This window comes from Polypterus senegalus, chromosome 11 (genome assembly GCF_016835505.1).
Source record: "Polypterus senegalus isolate Bchr_013 chromosome 11, ASM1683550v1, whole genome shotgun sequence".
Taxonomy (NCBI): domain Eukaryota; kingdom Metazoa; phylum Chordata; class Cladistia; order Polypteriformes; family Polypteridae; genus Polypterus; species Polypterus senegalus.
In genome coordinates, this window is record NC_053164.1 from 152,173,697 (window position 1) to 152,193,165 (window position 19,469).

General features: G+C 37.0%; 1 protein-coding gene across 2 annotated transcripts in view; it reads left to right on the forward strand.

Annotated features, from left to right (window-relative positions):
* ewsr1a (EWS RNA-binding protein 1a) overlaps positions 1-19,469 on the forward strand; it is a 155,703-nt gene that overhangs the window by 122,662 nt on the left and 13,572 nt on the right. For both annotated transcript variants that reach the window (XM_039769926.1, XM_039769925.1), the window contains 2 exons: positions 7,710-7,836; positions 9,469-9,588. In XM_039769926.1, the coding sequence (XP_039625860.1) occupies positions 7,710-7,836; positions 9,469-9,588 (247 nt within the window). The remainder of the gene's footprint in view (positions 1-7,709; positions 7,837-9,468; positions 9,589-19,469) is intronic.

The window sequence follows — 19,469 nt, forward strand, 5'->3', positions numbered from 1 at the left end:
TTTGTTTCACCTTGTGGTAGAAAAGGCCATTACATACCTAAACTGTAGTTTTTAGTTCCATGTTAAAATAGAGTTAGATCTGTAAGGCAGGAGCACTGTCCACGAAACTACTGGCCTGCCTGCTTTTGTCTTTAGAAAAGAGTGGATTTTTTTTGTTTTTTTTGCGGCATGCTTCCATTACTACTGATGATAGCTGTTTGCGTTTGTATAGTTTGTCCCAATTGTACATTTTTGGTTAATTAGTTATTAAACTTTTACTTTGTATTTCTTTCACAACTTTAATTCATCTCACCAAAGCACCAAAACCAACACATTATAAACAAAGACACTTTAGGAACAGTGACATGTCTGTAAAAAGCTGAAAATATGGTTGCAACAGTCCAACAAGTATAAAAAGTGGAAAGAAGCCCTCTGTGATTGTACAGTGTGACCTTTTTTATTTGAAATACATTCAATTCCTTGTTCCAGAAATCTTTGATAACATGCATGCAAAAAGGAAAAGTAAAAGGAAATGCTTTTTAGCATTAATATTAAACGAAAAATTAAATAAAAGCAGATTGTCAGTGATAAATGGTTGTGAGAAGACTGGCACTCCTCAGTTTATATGTATACACAATATGCAAAGGGTGGCGCTCTCATTTAGGAAGACTGTCTTGTAGAACAGTTCTTTTGGCATGTTGCCTTTCTTGCTGCATTTTTATTATTGTCTATCAAGCAGGCTTGCCTTTTCACAGATGGCTTGCTGGAAAGTAAAAGTGACATTAAAATATACTGTCTACATCAGCAGCTATCCAAAATTTGAAGACAGACTTTTTACTTGATATGTATGTACTAGGGAAGGGCATCAACATTTCATCAGGAATAGCTGTTCATCGCCAGTTATGTTCTGCCCTGTGCTGAGTGTCTAATACAGCAGAAAATTCTTCAGTCTGAAGATGCCCCTACCACATCTGCCTTTTATCGAATCTCAGAAATGCCGTTATTTGGCAGTAGAAAAAAAAAAACAAGCAAGAATTTGTCTGGTCAGCAGCTCCACTGCTGGTACATTGCTGGTAAAATTACCCATGTGCAAACTCATTCTTTAAAAACTCTCGTTGAACAAAGGCAAGGAAACGGCTGAAAACATACACACTTCTGTATATATCAACACTAAAGACTGTTCCAATTCATATGATAAATATCTTGGTCCTGTGTGGAAACTTGCTGTGCTTTTCTTGTGAAGAATTCCTTTCGAGGGCTGGTATTCTCAAAGAATGTATTGCTAGTGATGGCCACCACCTTGAAGACATAATTTTTAAAACACATTGAAAAAATCTATTTTGTATACCCTTTCTTATGTCATATTGAAATTTATTTTATCTTGTAGCATTTTTGTAGAATAAGCATTTGAAATGTGGTACTTCTGTTTTGGCTAATCCTGTATTGCTATAATATTTCTCCTTATACAGTATGTCTAACTAGTAACTTCTAGGCTGCTCTTACCCATATTGCAGGACATAGTTTGTCCACTCCTGGACTAGTAGCTACTTTATTTTCAGTCTAATATTAGGCCTCAGTGACAGATATGTGGTTGAGCCACACTACCGAACCTTAGCTAAGTCTTATGGAGCACTACTTTAACAGTGACTGGAAGCTCTGCAGTTCTGTCTAGAGACAAGTTACTTACCTGAGGACCACACAAGTGAGAATACAATAAATGGTTTAAGTAAGTTTATGTGCTTGCACAGTGGGACAATTGATAAAAAGTAGATCATATTGCTCTGCTTAAGGCATCGGCTGCATATCGCCATAGGTAATTTTTTCTGTTTATTTCAGTTAAATAAAAAATGTTAAAGTATCAATAAGCTATTAATTACCTTTAAATTCAGTAATAAGGTAAGGTTTTGATAATACAAGCAAAAATCTCTTGTATCTGTTGAAGAGTAAGGACCACAGATTGACAGAGAAGTAGAAATTTGCCAAAATAAAAAGGCTATTTTACAAAGCTGTGAGAGACTGCATACACTTCAAGATGCACAAGCAGAAATGGATCAACTCATCATAAACTTGATAACGAATCTCCCACATAATTAGTATCATGAGGTAAGATGATCCAATGGGCGAACAAACAGGTCTTGCTTACTGATAGGTCAACCAGAAACCTGGGTCCTCATGTATAAATGATGCGTACACACAAAAATGTTGCGTACTCCTGTTTCCATGCTGACATCGTGATGTATAAAAACTAAACTTGGTGTAAAGCCACGCACATTCTCACAGCAGCTCAAACCATAGCATACAGAAGTTTTCGGCTTGGTTTTGCACCCAACATCAAAGCAGTGCTACTGTTTCTGGGTAGTTTCCCTTTATTTTTTAGATTCACGTCCCTGACACGGCTTTATCAAATACACTGACATTAACTGCATATCGTTTTTTAGTTTAAGGCATCTGATTGTAATTAACCTGTAACCATTTAATGGTGCACGGAATGACCAAATTATTCCAAATAGTATAGCTGCTTTAGTGTTGTTACTCTCAGTGCGCCACTGAGTATTTGAACCCATTGTATCTGAGTCTGGAATCACAGCTCTACAGCAGCTGATCAAAAAGCTCTACCGCAGATTGTGTCAAGAGCAGAGAGAATTATTAAGGTATAGTTTCTAGCCATGTGCATAGTCTATTTGAACTTCTCCCATTCGGCAAACACTTCAGAGCCTTTCCTGCATGAACCTCGCGGTTCATAAATAGTTTCATCCCAAGAGATATAAACACACTCAATCAGTCCATCAAGTGTTCCTGGAAGAAATGTTTGTACTTATAAGTCCAATTACCTCACTGTAAACTTGTTTTACAGTTGTAATATTGCACAACCTGAGCCACTTATGCTTTCATTTTTTTTAACTTTCATTGTTTTTTTTATCTTATTGTTGTTATTTTACAATTTTATAGGAAAATTAAGTTTTTGGAGGATTTGCATATTGAATCTTATCATACCATACAATAACAATAAAGGAATTCAATTTAATAGAAGAGAGCGTGTATTTACAGATGATGACTGGCTTCTAAGTCGATTTAGATTTCCATGCTGTATCTTCTTAGATCTCTTGGTATCATTTTTCAGATAAAATGCAGTAAAGTATATATATTACACTAGCAAAATACCAGCGCTTCGCAGCGGAGAAGTAGTATATTAAAGAAGTTATGAAAAAGAAAAGGAAACATTTTGAAAATAACGTAACCTGATTGTCAATGTAATTGTTTTGTCACTGTTGTGAGTGATGAGTGTTGTTGTCATATATATATATATATATATATATTTACAGACACACACATAAACATACATATATATATATATATATATATCTATATCTTTATATATATATATATATCTATATATATATATATATACATACACACACACATATATAAACATATATACATATACATACATATCTACATATATACACACACAGCTATTTCAGATCCGTGCAATACGCTGTTTGTTAAAACGGTTGACTCCGCCTTACGCAATAACAAATCAAATCATTCAGTTGTCTTTGCTCATATGTCATTTTAGAGCTGGACGCCTGGCATCTTTTTGGCCACAAGTTCGTTTCTGTTTGGTGTGAGGTTCTGTGTTGTGGAGATTCTCAGGATGGATTGCAGGTGCTCATCAGTGAGGCTTACTCCTGTGTGCTGTTTTGTTAGTCTTTATCACTGAGAAGAGCTTCTCACACAGATATGTGCTATCAAACATGCACAAGGTTCGAGCCGCATGTAGACGGACTTTTTGTTCTTCAAAGTCACCAAAGCGCGCAAACTCAGTGCGCAATAACTCTAGCTTTGCAATAACTTGCAGCATCATAAGGTAGACTTGATTAACGCAGTAAGTGTTGCAAGGCAGCTGAAGCGCTGCATTATGGGATCTGTAGTTTATTGTGTTACCAGCGCTTGATATACCCGGCTTTAATAACAATAATACAGTATATAAAATGATCTCGGGCCGGATATAATTACACGCCACGCCGGATGTGGCCCGCGCCCTTGAGTTTGACACATATGGACTAAATAGAACTTGAAAAGATATATTTTTTCAAATGTGATCGCAATTCAGATAGAGTTGACGCAAGACTACAGCCTGCATGCCTCAATGAGTCATCCTCCTCGCTCTTACTTTTTACCGCTCATCTAATGAATACACTGAGTATGGCTTTACCAAAACAATCATTGATGGCTAATAAAGTATCCATTATTCAAGTATATAGATCGGGATATATATATATACATATATATATATATATATATACCCGCGTATCGCAGCGGAGAAGTAGTGTGTTAAAAAAGGTAGAAAAAGAAAAGGGAACATTTTAAAAATAACGTAACATGACTGTCAATATACAGTATTTGTTTTGTGAGTGTTGCTGTCATCAAGGATTTGATTATCATTATTTCTTTCAATCAGGTTCGTATTTGTAGGATGTGTTGTGTTCAAGTTACATTCCGTGTTTGTCAATCGCTGTAAAGATGACAGGTTTCATTCATCGATTCGTTTCTTACTGCATCAATAAACAGCTCGTCTTCTTCTTTATCTGAGACCTGACACACTGCATGCACGGGTTTTTTACACTGTCTTCCTTTAGCGGACATTGACTTTTTCCACCGTGTGCTTTGTTTCCACAGTAGCTGCATTTATGAATATGCTTATCAGACGCTTCATATTTTTGCTGCCTTTTCAATTGTGTAATTCGGTTTTGTTCAGCCTTTGGAACTGTTGCTTTTATCTGTGCACTGCGCCAGTTCACGTGAGCCACTCGTGTACTTGCATCGAAGGTTCCCAGCTGTGCTGGTGCCATCTCGTGCTATGTCCATAGCTTTATTTAATGTTACCTTAGTCCTGGCACTTAAAACTTTCTCTCGCAGTTTCGCTGAGTTTGTGTCAAACACCACCCTGACCATCTCATCTTCCTCTCCATAAGCACAGTCCTTCACCCGTGAATATTTACCCGTGGCAGTTTGCTATTGGATTGCCGCTGACGGACGGCCTTATATGGGCAGGCACTAAATTACAAACGCCAGCGGCAGCCTGTCTATGAACTTAATTTAAAGTGTCGGTTTACATCGTGCTTTGTTTCCGAAGTAGCAGAACTCATGAATATAGTTGTATATGTCACTCGCTCACTTCTTATTGTTTCGCTGCCTTCTCAATTATATAATGCATGTTTTCTTGAGCGCTTTTTCGAGGTCTTCCTGGTTTTCTATGTACTGCGTGATTACGTGGGAGGCGTGATGATGTCACACGAAACTCCGCCCCACGGCGTTGAAGCTCATCTCCATTACAGTAAATGGAGAAAAACTGCTTCCAGTTATGACCATTACGCGTAGAATTTCGATATAAAACCTGCCCAACTTTTGTAAGGAAGCTGTAAGGAATGAACCTGCCAAATTTCAGCCTTCCACCCACACGGGAAGTTGGAGAATTAGTGATGAGTGAGTGAGTGAGTGAGTGAGTGAGGGCTTTGCCTTTTATTAGTATAGATTATACAGATACATTTTAACTTAATTTAAATGCATACTTTTATTAAATGTGTGGATGCAGTGGACAGAAGTAGCAATGAACTGTTCAATGATTGTTCCTGCCTCACGCTATATGCTTCTTGAGATTGGCGCGACCCTGGATGGATAGATGGATGGATGGAATAATTAAACATGTACTCCGAATATATTTCAATGTTCCTTAAAAGTTTTGAAGAATTGGTGTTCTAAGCTTACAGATGGCTTAACATTTATTAAAGAGATGATTGTGTGGCGATTGGTTACTTGGAGAAAGAAACAAAAGGACAGGAATGGGGGGTTAGTACGTTTGAAAGAGACAGTACTGCTGCAAGGTGGCAGGAACAATCTCTGGACTGGGCGCCAGCTTGTCGCTTCCATTGTGCCTCTGTGGCCCCTTGTTTAATACATGCTTTAATTCATTTCATCATGAAAATGATATCAAGTATACATCTTAGTAGTTAAATTGTTCAGAGAGCTGTAATATCATGAATGTAATGTATTCTGTGTCCTGTCGACGTAAGAGAAAGCCTGTTTAAGAAGCAAGTAGTGATTCAGGCACATAGAGTACATAGAAGAACACACAGAATACGAAGCATTTAACGTGTTACTTTAGTTACAATGGGATTTGAGAAATTAGTAAATTTAAAAGATTTTACGATCAAGTTTGACGTTCTACTTTAATGACAAAATAAACTATGTGATTAAAGTGGAAATTGAGATTAAAGTTGACATTTCAAGCTTTTTTTTCTTCGCTGTGTCCCTATTTTTTTTTCTTCTCTCTGTACCCTAATAAGCTTCCATATGACACTTAGACAATGGGCTACAACTTGCCTTTTCATGGCGACTTTGATATCTGACAACTTTTTTTTTATTTTTGGTACTGTGCGACTTTCTGAACTTGAACTTTCGATCATCTTCCTTTTGTAGTTTATACAACTGCTTAAACCAACAAATAGTACATTTTTTCTTGCTTCCACTTGGCATTCGCTGATATTCTTCCTTTTTCCCCCCCAGTGCTTTTGCTGTTGTCTTTTCATAGAATGCGGAATTTAAGGGAGTATTTATATTGATTTGCATATTCAAAGAAGTGTAATTCTGGGAGGAGTCTTGGAGGGGTGGCAGGCACATGCACGAGTGTTGTATTTCACGCAGACTGGGATTTATGTAGCGGAAGTGCGTGGTTTTCTGCATCTAAATTTTTTTGTGCATATGCACATTTTGACTTTTTTCTGTGCGCCATGTTTTAGTGTGAATTCTCACAGCGTTCTGCATGAGCCCCCTGGTGTGTAAATGACATAGATGTTTTTGATTCTGCAAGTAAGGCTCTGGACCCTTAAATGTCTGCTGAAAACATTGTCACTGTGTCATTCATAAAGCCTGTCTTAAAGTGTTCAACGGTGACATACTACACATGTAGAAGAACGACACAAATGTCATCAAGACAATAAAGAACCCCACTGTCTGTGATTCACCTTACTAATCCTTAAGATCACAAGAAGTAGAATAGAATATCAAGAGACCAAAATAGACATTTGGGCGCTTTTTCAAAAAGGTAGTAACTAAGAATGCAAGCTTGTCTGACAATGAGGTGCTTAAGGCTGAAATAAATAATAGTGCCCTCTAGCAGACAGTGATCATGATTTCCTTGCATGTTGGAAGCTGCATGAGGTCAACTTTCATCTTATTAGACTTTTACCTGTAAAATACCTATGTATCCCTGTCGTCGGTGTGACCTCTTTAGAGGCTGTTTAGTACTGGATGCAACATTGTAATTCATCAGAAGTCTGCACTTAAGCCAGCGTCAGTAAATGTTAATGTTTCCTTGATTAAGAATCTGAAACTGTAATGAGTGTTTTGAAAACAAATTAAGAGTCCATTTGTCAGTCAGTACTAGTATTTATATTTGTTTGATTTTGGCTCTGAAAATTTCTGTTCTGTTGATCAAATTTCCAGAATGGCTTGTCTGAATTTGGTTAGAAGCTTATATGGTAAGATCAAAATTTGTGATTAATGATGAAATATGTGAGTGATTGTGTGCTTCACAATTTAAAAATTTTTGTAGATTAACTGCATTTTCATTTGAAATAACTCTTTGCAGTTAGTGTAAACTTGGTGGCCTTTCTAGATTTTCATTCAAAGCAACATTTAAGAAGTGTGAGCTTTATATTCTTCAACAGATTAGAAGAAGTGGTCAACCTGCAATCAATATCTACATGGACAAAGAGACTGGAAAACCCAAGGGTGATGCAACTTTGTCCTATGCTGATCCAAAGGTTGCTAGAGCTGCAGTAGACCAGTTTAATGGTTTGTGTCATTTAAGTATTAAATAAGTGTTTGTTTTTTAATACTATGATTTAATATAGGAATAGTAAGATGCAAAGGCATTCACAAACCCATATTTATGTATAATCTGGTTTTCTCTCCTTCTTAAATTTGTTTGCTTAAGTAAAATTTAGATTTACTGTGGGTTTTTTTACTTTGTTTATTAAGAGACCCACAGGTAGCAGGAGGTGATTATGTTATGTTCTGTAGTAGATACTAGAGTCTTTCTAGTCTCTCTGTGGGTTAAGGGGAGCAGCTGCACCAAGAGGCATTCAAGTACCTCAGGGTCTTGTGTAAAATTATTGGTACTCCTGAAAGTGTACAATGAATTGGTGGCTTTTGTTGCAGTTTTGCAAATATATTAGACTCTAGCAAGTAGATACAGTCCCCTCCAAAATATTTGGCAAACCTGTCAGACAAGTTTTAAAAAAAATTGAATTGCATTAATTTCGCACTGAAAAAATGAGAGAAATTCAACCTTTAACTCAAGTAAATATATTCTTAAAAAATATCATTTCATCAGGAAATTATTTTTTTAAGAAAATCATATGTGCAATGGTTATTGGCACTCCTGCATTTAATACTTTGTACAACTTCCTTTTGCTTAGAAAACACCTATAACATCCATCCATCCATCATCCAACCTGCTATATCCTAACTACAGGATCACGGGGGCCTGCTGGAGCTAATCCCAGCCAACACAGGGTGCAAGGCAGGAAACAAACCCCGGGCAGGGCGCCAGCCCACCACAAGGCGCACACACACACACCAAGCACACACCAAGCACACACTAGGGACTTAGAATTGCCAGTGCACTTAACCTGCATGTCTTTGGACAGTGGGAGAAAACCCACGCAGACACGGGGAGAACATGCAAATTCCATGTAGGGAGGACCTGGGAACCAAACCCAGGTCTTTTAATTGCGAGGCAGCAGCGCTACCCACTGCACCACCGTGCCGCCCTCGCCTGTAACATAAGGTTGGAAAATATAGAGAAGGGAATTTTTTATAGAATTTGTCAGGATCATTCAGGGCCCTAGGTCCTCTTTTGCATGGTTTACTCTTCAGCTCACCCCACAAGTTTTCAATGGAGTTTACATCTGGGAACCCAATTTGCTTAACCGTATATACTCATGAATAAGTCGGGTCTTGAAAAATCGATCATAAAATCAGACCCCGACTTATATGCCCGTTCAAAAGTGCAACACTTTTTTTTAATATATATATAAGGGATGCTCTTAAGATAAAGGTATATGAGGGCGTGAGATACAAAAATCACAGATCAGTGCAAGTGTTGTTTCAGTCTTGCGTTGCCCTTCTGAGTATACTTTATTTCAATTAAAAAGAGACAAATTTTGGTTAAATTAGCATTTTTGTTTAAAATACAAAATTCCAAATTATGCAGTAGGATCACTTTAATTAATTACGACTGTTGGTTTATTATGTAGATATATACTCTGTGTATGTATTCTGTGTCCTCGTACTAATTTCTCGCAAAATAAGAAACTCAATATTAACTTTGTATTTTAATGTTTTAGTTTTACTCACTTAACAGTTTTTACTTTAAAGATTTTTAATTTTTTAAATGTTTACTTTAAAATGTGTTCTTTAAAGGTAAAGACTTCCAGGGAAACAAGCTTAAAGTGTCAGTGGCTCACCAAAAGGCTTTCATGGGCGGCACATACGGCAGCATGTTTCCTCGTGATGGCAGAGGACAACCGCCTGGACATGGAAGTGAGTGATTTAAGTTTATGGTGGTGTTCAGTTTTTAGGTCTTTTAATAGTTCAACCTTTTTATAAACGCTTAAATTGTTCATTAAGTTTCTAGAAGAAGCATCTTAGTTTTTTAGTTTTTTTAGGTTTACCAGGTAATCTTTTTATTTGGGTTGTATGGGATTATTTCACTAGTTTTTTTGCACAGCAGACATTTTATAGGATTATACTGTCATGTACAGTACATATTAAGCTGCATTTGGGCTGTTGATTCTGTCTTCTTGTATTCTTAGCGTAAAATCTGTGTCAAGCTGCTTGTGTTACAGTCTGTAGCAGGGCAATTCAATTACAAATTTATTTGGGCCAGATTTTCAAACCAAGAAATTTAGCTGGGCCAGACATTTTCAGCAGCCGGTAAGCAGCAGGTAATGACATATTTTAAATGAACACCAAATGAATTTATTTTAAAATAATGTTTATTCATGGTTTCCCTTTTAAATTTGGTCACATCTGACAACAAAAAAGCTATAACTGAACATATTCTGAGGTAATAGCAATACTTTTTTTTTTTCCCCTCCACTTTTGAAATAAAAAAAAATAAACATTTTGCTCACATCTGACCCAGGCACATCTGAAAGTGCATAAAAATCAAAAAAGTGCACAGTATTAGCAATAACATTTGTTTCTCTTTTGAACATATAAAACATTAAATTGCCAATCATGATTTACAAACCAGAACGTACATTAAGATCTTAGGATGTCGGTCTGTTTATGATTCCAGGGATTAATAAAATAACAGTAGGAGGTTGTGCTTTTAAGTTATAGGGTCCCTAAACTCTGAAATGGTCTGCGTGCTACTGTAAGAGATGCCCCTTCGGTCTCAGCTTCCAAATCCCGGCAGAAGACTCACTACTTCAGTTTAGCATATCCTGACTAAAGCTGCTGATTAACTGTACATGCTGCTGCTGCTGCTGCTGTTAGTCATTAGCACTAAAACATAAGTAATATGATATTTATAATTTGTTACTAAACACTCACCTATTCTGTTTCTCTTCTTGGTACTCAAATGTGGCACTTGGTGCCACTGCCCGCCTGCATGTTGTTCTGTCTGTCTAAGGTAAAGTCATCTCTGAAAGAGGATTGCAGGAAACGATGAGTAGAGGGTTCCTTTCATAGGATTGGCTGTCCCATCGCTGACTCAGCTATGGAATGGCCAATAGTAGGATGCAGTTTGATGGCTGAGGTCTCCAGGACTCTGAACAAATCACAATTGTATTATATAATGTTATCTACTGTTAATTCTGCTCTATACTTGTAATATTACTATTGCACTATTATATTGTATTGAGAATTACTTGCGTTCTGTTCTGTGTATTGTATTTACCCCCTTTTTTGATTCCCATTACACGCCCAACCTACCTGGAAAGGGGTCTTTCTTTGAACTGCCTTTCACAAGGTTTTTTCCATTTTTTTCCCTAAAGGGGTTTTTTTTTTTTTGTTTTTTTTTTGGGAGTTTTTCCTTTTCTTCTTAGAGAGTCAAGAATGAGAGGCTGTCAAAAGGCAGGGCCTGTTAAAGCCCATTTGCAGCCCTTATGTGATTTTGGGTCATACAACAAATAAATTGCATTGTAAATATGAGATCCCCCCCTAATTCAAAGGGGTGACCATGACAGGCAAGGATTTTTTTTTTGTAGAACTTTTTCATTCACATGGTTGCAACTACTCATTCATATGAGGTTAAATTTGAGTTCCACAATAACACCATTCTCTTAGAATTCCCCCAAAGAAAAAAACTACCTAAGTAAATGTTTAAGAGCAAATGTTTCTTCAGTTGCCAAAACTACTGAAGTAACAATGAAGTGGCATTTTTCAATACCATTTAAACATAGTTTACTGTCTGCCATCAATCACAGAGCATCCCAGTAAAGTGACAGTAATACATCTGCAACCTTAAAATGCAGACTTCATCACGTTGCTGTGTATGACGAAACAACCGGCAGGTGACTGCGTATACATGTTTACTGAAAGACAGGCCAGCATTTTGCATGAGGTATGCAATCAAAAGAGAGACGGCATGCAAAGATACACGAACACAAGGAGATTGGTGACAATCCCACATTAGTGCGCCAGCACAAAATCAGAAGGGACAACTGAATTCTATGGGGCACAGATATCTTCATAACAGGGCACCTATATGATGGGCAGAGGAATTTCAAATGTTTTGCATGCTTACTTTTTGTTTTGATGGCTCTTTGCATGATATACTGTGCTTTGTTCATTATTCTGGCACAAGCGTATCCAGCCTCTCTTTGAAATTCACAGCCATCCCCTCAGCTGCACCATGTACTTAGAAATATTTGTCCTGTGCGCATCTCCACCTCTAACATCATTTTGCCTGTGACTTGTACCCAGTGCAGGATATAAGCCAACCTTTATCCTGTGACTCATACACAGAGCGGGATATAAGCCAACCTTTATATGGCTCAGGGATGTGCAATGAAAGCCTGTACCGACACACATGTTAACAGCACATATGATCAATAAATAATTAAAAAATTTTGCATCTGTTGCAATATAATAGTTTAAAGTTTCACTGATTTCATTCGCCACTGGTGAACTAAGTAGAAATGATGATGGCCAAACCTATTTTTGGTTGCATTTGTGATCATTTTAGTTGTAGTCTGGAACACTGGCGGGACCTCGGGCTGGACCATTTAGAAGTTGCTTCTGGGCCACATGTGCCCTGCGAGGTCATCATTTAAATAGGTCTGGTCTATAGAATAATAATTCTAAGTGTGAAAAATGTCTTGCTATTAGTGTACTAAGGGAGCATTCCTGGGTAATGTGCTAAGAATACTATGCCCAAAGCATGTGGTGAAGTTCATCACAGTACTCTATATGTACAGCTCTACACTTACATATTTTTTAGGTGCCTCCAATTTAAAAAAAAAAAAATTAGGGGAACAGTTGAAGTACAGTTTTTTTGATGTACAACGATGTAAATGTATCACTTATTAAACAGATATACGGTACCTATGTAAAGCTGGCCATAGGAAATTGTATTAATGAACTGAGACAATTTCATTGTCTCATTTTTCTTTTCAATAACATTTCATAACAACAATGGAAGAAAAGACTGCTGGCATTAGCTATCTCAATTTACTAGTTTTAAGGCTGCTGACATGTGATGCAAAAAGAGCAGCGCCACTAACTTTTAACATGTCCCAGATATCCAAAAAATGAAAAATACTAAAATTGTTTGTCTCAACACCTTGAATATTAGGATTAAATATATAGTTAACTTCTTTAGTGTTGGGTACCCCAGGAAAAACTAGCAAAAAAAAAAGTCCACCCCCAAACAACAAAAAACATTATTTTTGTTATTTTGTACATGTAACAAATGTATAAATACCAAAACTTTTCGTATGTTTCCCTTTCTTGTATTCTTATTCTTTGTTATATTTTTTCCTGTTACCTGCACACGAGTGGATAAAACATCAGTGACTGACCTACATAATCTGCATGCTTCTTATGTTATTGCAGGCTACAACAATGTAAGGCTTAGTGACTTCCACATTTCCCTTAACATGAACATTTACATGTCCTTCATTTGTTCGCAATTATTTTTATTTTTGTCACTCCATGGTAAAGCTTCTTGCGTCCAAATTCATAATCACAGAGGTTTGTCATACAGTGCTGTATCATGCATCAGTTTCAATTTCTGTATTTTTTTTTTTTATTGATTTTATTACAATCCATACATAGCAATCAAGTTTTTACAAAAAAAAGAATTATGTTAAGAACAGATCAATCCCCACCCCTGAGAGAGAGAGCAAGCCAAACGGTGTAAAATTTAAGGCTTGTAAAAATACCTAAATTAATAAGTTCTCTGTGCTTCATGAACTTATTTTAAAATATTACTGATTAGATCCTGCCATGTTTTGAAAAAAATCTGTACGGATCCTCTAACTGAGTATTTGATTTTTTCCAATTTCAAATTATATAACACATCAGTTTCCCACTGACTTAAAAGAGGAGAGTTTGGGTTCTTCCAGTTTATCAGAATAAGTCTGCGTGCCAAAAGTGTAGTGGATGCAATCACAATTTGTTTGTCTTTCTCCACTTTAAACCCCTCTGGAAGAAAACCAAACACAGCTGTTAAGGGGTTAGGAGGGATTGTGAGTCCAAGGCTGTCTGAGAGGTAATTAAAAATTTTTGTCCAGAATAATGCTAATTTGGTGCAGGCCCAGAACATGTGACCCAGTGAGGCTGGGGCTTGGTTGCAACGTTCACAGGTTGGATCATGCCCTGGAAACATTTTGGAGAGTTTTAGTTGAGACAGATGTGCTCGATATATAATTTTGAGTTGTATAATTGTATGCTTTGCGCATATGGAGCTCGAGTGAATTCTCTGCATTGCTACTTTCCACTCCTTTTCTGATATATTAATTGAGAGGACGTTGTCTATATAAAGATCTCTAAGCAAGTTAATTCCTAATTTTTTCCAGATATTAAAAACTGCTTATGTTTGTGAAGGTTGAAAGAGGTGGTTCTCTTGCAGGGGTGCCACAGATAGAAGCTTCTCCGTCTTAAAATGCTTTCTACATTGGTTCCAGATTCTAAGTGAGTGGAGCACAATTGGGTTACTAGTGTATTGCCGATAACGTGTGTTTATTGGAGAGCAGAGCAGGGAATACAAAGAAGTACTGCAGGATTTTACTTCTATTGTGGTCCATGCCTGTGTATGTTCTTCTATTTGTGTCCAGGTTCTTATCGCCTGTATATTTGCCGCCCAGTAATAAAACTGGAAGTTAGGTAGAGCCATGCCGCCTTCTGCCTTTTGTCTTTGTAGGGTCGCTCTTTTGATGCATGGATGTTTTGAATTCCAAATAAATGAGGTTATTGTTGAATCTAATTGCTTAAAGAATGATTTATTAATGTATATTAGGATGTTTTGAAATAAAAAAGGAGCTTAGCTAGCTAGCTCCCCTCCTATTAGCAACATTTACAGAAGCCAGAGATAACCAATTTCTTCCACAAACCTTTCGCCAAGCACTAATCACTGTCTTTCCAAAACAAAATAAGGACTTATTACAATGTGCATCATACAGACCAATTTCACTTCTGAATAACGACGTTAAAATACTCTCTAAAATCATAGCTAGAAGGATGGAGAAAGTGCTCCCCTCAGTAATATCACAAGACCAAACTGGATTTATTAGGCTATCTTCAAATCTTCGACGCCTGTTTAATGTAATATACTCGCCAACTAAATCAAACACCCCAGAAATATTATTATCATTGGATGCAGAAAAAGCATTCGACATGATTGAATGGAAATACCTTTTTACTATATTGGAGAAGTTTGGGTTTGGCCCGAACACTTGTGCATGAATTAAATTACTGTATACTAACACAGAAGCTTCAGTTTGCATCAATAACATTTGCTCAGACTACTTTAAACTAGAACGTGGCACAAGACAAGGATGCCCTTTGTCACCGCTGCTGTTTGCGATTGCCATTGAACCACTGGCAATACATTGTTGAAATACTGATCAGATAAAGGGGATTAGCAGAGAAGGACTGGAACAGAAAATCTCATTATATGCAGATGACATGGTACTGTATGTTTCGGACCCAGAAAATTCTGTGCCTGCAGTCTTAGCAGCACTCACAGAATTTCAAAAGCTCTCTGGTCTCAGAATTAATCTGAATAAAAGTGTACTCTTTCCAGTGAATTCTCAAGCATATAATATTAGATTAGACACCCTACCTTTTATCATTGCAGAACAGTTTAAATACCTCGGGGTAAACATCACAAGTAAACATGAAGCTCTATATCAACAAAATTTTGTCATCTGCATGGAAAAAATTAAACAAGACTTGCATAGATGGTCAACCCTTCATCTCACACTAGCTGGAAGAATTAACACTGTTAAGATGAATATTCTTCCTAAGCTCAATTTCTGTATTTTAATGCCTGATTTCCAGTTCACATTGTCATCACCATCGCTCAATTCGGCAATGGTTCAGTTTCAGTTTGTTGTAAAACTGCCTTTATGGCTTTTCGTTTTTGCTGGATGCTCCACTCCACTCATGATAATTGATGATTTATCTTAGAGTTACCGTAAAAGTGTCAGAAAGCAAAGAATTTTTTTTCTTAATCCACTAGACAGCGCAGAATACTATCCTGAGAGATATTTGGGCTTAACACTATAGCGCATCATTACACGTACCCCTAAGCTTGGCTCAAGTTTAACTGCAATTTCATAGAATTCCAAACGCAAGTCATGCTTCGTGATAATGCCAAGAAGGTGGTTGATAAAAGTTTTTTTGTACATTTTCCAGGGTAAAACATACACAAATAGAATAGTCTTTTGAAGATAACAAATTGACCTCCTCTCTTACACTCTGTCTTTCAGGTTATCCATTCTTTGTAGTGTGATTTTTCTGGAAATTTTTTTGGATCGAGATAGTTCTCTGCACATTTGCTGTGATCAAATCTTTCCGGAGAGGTCTACTCTCTGCTGATTTAAATTTTGTTTCTGGTATAGACACATGCAGTGTGCTTCCATTTGAGTTTTTTCGTACAATTCTAGTGACGGGAGTGCAATGTTAAATTTGATCCTTACTTGTCAATGAGCTTCATTGGTTGTAAAGTTTATTTGCTTGCTGGCTGCTCAATGTTTAGTCTAGGGTAGGGGTCTCCAACACGTTACTCGCGAGCTACCGGTAGCTCACATCCCCTTTCCAAGTAGCTCGCCAAAGGGTTAATGAATCCTGCATAAATTTGTAAACTTGATTAGTCAAATTAGCGGTGAGCAATCTTTTCAAAAAATCATATCATAATCCACAGTCTGAATTGCAGTCTATGTTGTCAATGTGGCATATATAAGAGAACATCTGGACTCAAACTCATCAAGACCTAAGTAACACTTTATCATACAAAGTTGAATTCAATTGTTCTCTCATTCTTTAGCTAAGTGGAGTTAAGGAACATGCCCCGAAGCTGGCGAGTAAATGAGGAAGGTCCCTTCCCTCGGCCCACTGCCTTTTTCTTGGATTTGTGCAAATAAATCGGTACGGCAAGCGAAATATGATACATAGTGAAATGAGAGAAGTCGTAAAATCAACCGAAATGTTCAAGCAAATGATAGAAAAAAAACAGATCTAAATCTGTTATGTTGTTCTGTTGTGCAAAGTGGACAGACATACAGACAGACGTACAACCCCAATTCCAATGAAGTTGGGACATTGTGTAAAACATAAATAAAAACAGAATACAATGATTTGCACATCCTTTCCAACCTATATTCAATTGAATACACTACAAATTCAAAATATCGAATGTTCAAACTGATAAACTTTATTGTTGTTTTGCAAATCTTCACTCAAATTTCAGCCTTCTACCTACACGGGAAGTTGGAGAATTAGTGATGGGTGAGTGAGTCAGTCAGTCAGGGCTTTACCTTTTATTAGTATAGATGTTTTTTTTTATAAATGTGCTGCAACTACAGAGTTTAAATAAACCTTAAAAGGATACCTTTCCTCCCCTTCCATCAAAAAACATAGGAATGTCTGTAAAATAATAATAATGAAAGATTTATAACTATTTGAGGTGTTTCTTTCATCTTGATGGAATAAAAAAAAGTGAAGAGCATCTGCACAGATACATGGGAAATAAAAAAGATGTTCTACCTACGCCAGGAGTTGCAGCTTTAAACAATGAAATAAACCAGTCCCTTGCTGCTGCTGCTTCTTGGCATGGCCAATATGTGCTCCGAGATGGGACCTTTGTGAGCACAATGATCTATGTTTTATTTACAGTTTGTGGCCATTTGTTGTATTTTTGTTTGTGGTATTCATTTCATTTCCATCTTTTGTTGTTTGATTCACAGTGATGTGATGGTTAGAACCGATGTCTCACAGCATAGATCACATTTTTGGCCATAATTATACGTCACATTGGTAGATGCTTCCCTAGCCCCTCAGGGACACTTAAACTTGAGATTAGTTCATCCTTCCCATTTGACTTCAATGCATTTTCCAGGGTCTGTCGAAGTTCCCAAACATGTCTGTTATTTTGCCCAAAATCTGTAGGGTTTGCTTATTACTAGTGTTCAGTCATAAGGCTATTACATTCCAACTAAGTCAAACTGCCATGGTATCAGTAATTGCCAATACACTTTATCGTCACTGAAATTATGCCACATAAATGCAAGCACTAATGCATGCCTGGGTTCAAAATTATTCGTTACCTCAGACAGTCTCTGTCCTGTTTCTCAAATCTTCCTGATTTAAAGGATGCGGTAAGATTGCTGTCACTCCAGCATCTTGTCCCACCCAACCTGTGGCCAGCACTTATGATTTCATCTATTCTGTACACTCACAGTCTGCTCAGGGACTACTTGCTGTTCTTCTATATTGACTACTCAAGTCTAGGCTTCTTGACTTTGAAATTACTGACTAGTTTTACTGGTTCATAAGGTAAATCCAGGTGGGTCCCAAACAATGGTTCAAGGGTAAGGTGACCCCATTTCCGCAAGTCGCTCTTGCCTGAATAGCATTGTTAGTAACATTCTGAAGTTAATGGACTCTGCCTAGAAGTCCTTACCTCCCTCCTCCACCCAATACTGTACATGAGAATGCACGTTTTGTCTCCTCGCCATGACCTAATTAACACACACACTCTTGATCTAATCACAGCTTTGTGGGGACAGAGTTTATCTCTTCTCTTGGGTAAGACAGAAACTGAATCCAGATGGGGCTGGTTCAACACATATCCTGTTCATACATAAATCAGCACAGGACAGTTTATTTTAATGAACAAATTCAAGCCATTTTTAAACAATAGTACCCATAACGCTATATGGATGCAAAAAATTATACAGGTATGGAAAGTTATGAAAATGGGTTGTTAAAAGTGAAAGAAAGCATTCACAAATTAACCAGGGGCTGTGAAATTAAAAACTCCCCATAAAAGCACTATTTCAAAAGGAATTGAAATGATGTTTTTAATCCTGGACATTTGGTTTTAAATCATCTATTCCTACTGCATCTTCTCCAGCTATGCATTATCTTGAATTTACAATATTAAGTGGCTTGTCCTCCCTCTTGCACAGTGATGCATATGCATTAATTTAAAGGGTTATGTATTTTCACCTATTTCTTAGATCTTTTATACTACAGTTGAGCAAATCAGGAAGCCGCCTTTGTTACTTGTCCTTCTGACACATTGTGACATATGCTGTACAACTGTGGAGATGAATAAGGAAGATGATAATGCAAAACATATCCACACGACAAACAAAATTAAGAGCTGGTTAGGAATAATGGTGCTCAGTCGACACAGACTTAAACTTGCTATAGCTAAATTTGACTGTTCACATGCAGTTTCGAAACGCATAGCCTACATATCTTAAAATTAATAGTGCTTTTGTTTCAGTGATTGAATTTATATACACGTGTATTGCAGATGTTCAAATGTGTTATAAACTTGTATACAACACAATGTCACTAATCAAAATTATGAAGTAAATGTCTAAGTACTGTATTTATGATGCAAAACCCACAAAAACAGCATAGACTACTAGAAAATTAACGTATAGAACTGATAATTTTAGTATCTGTTGATACTAATGTTCCAAAAACATAATGGTACTAGCTTTTTTTTTTGGTATCAGTAGAACATAATTAAATTCGGTACTAGACTCATGTGTGACTGCAAGTAGACAAATCACTCCAAAAACCAAAGTAATAATGTGGGAAAAACATGAATAAGAACAGCATGTGAAATGGCTCACTGTGAGAATGATAAAGTACCACATCACCACATGTCGAAAAGTAAAAAGTCATGTCTGGATATACATGGGAGTAATGATTATTTTTTTGTTTAAAAAGCC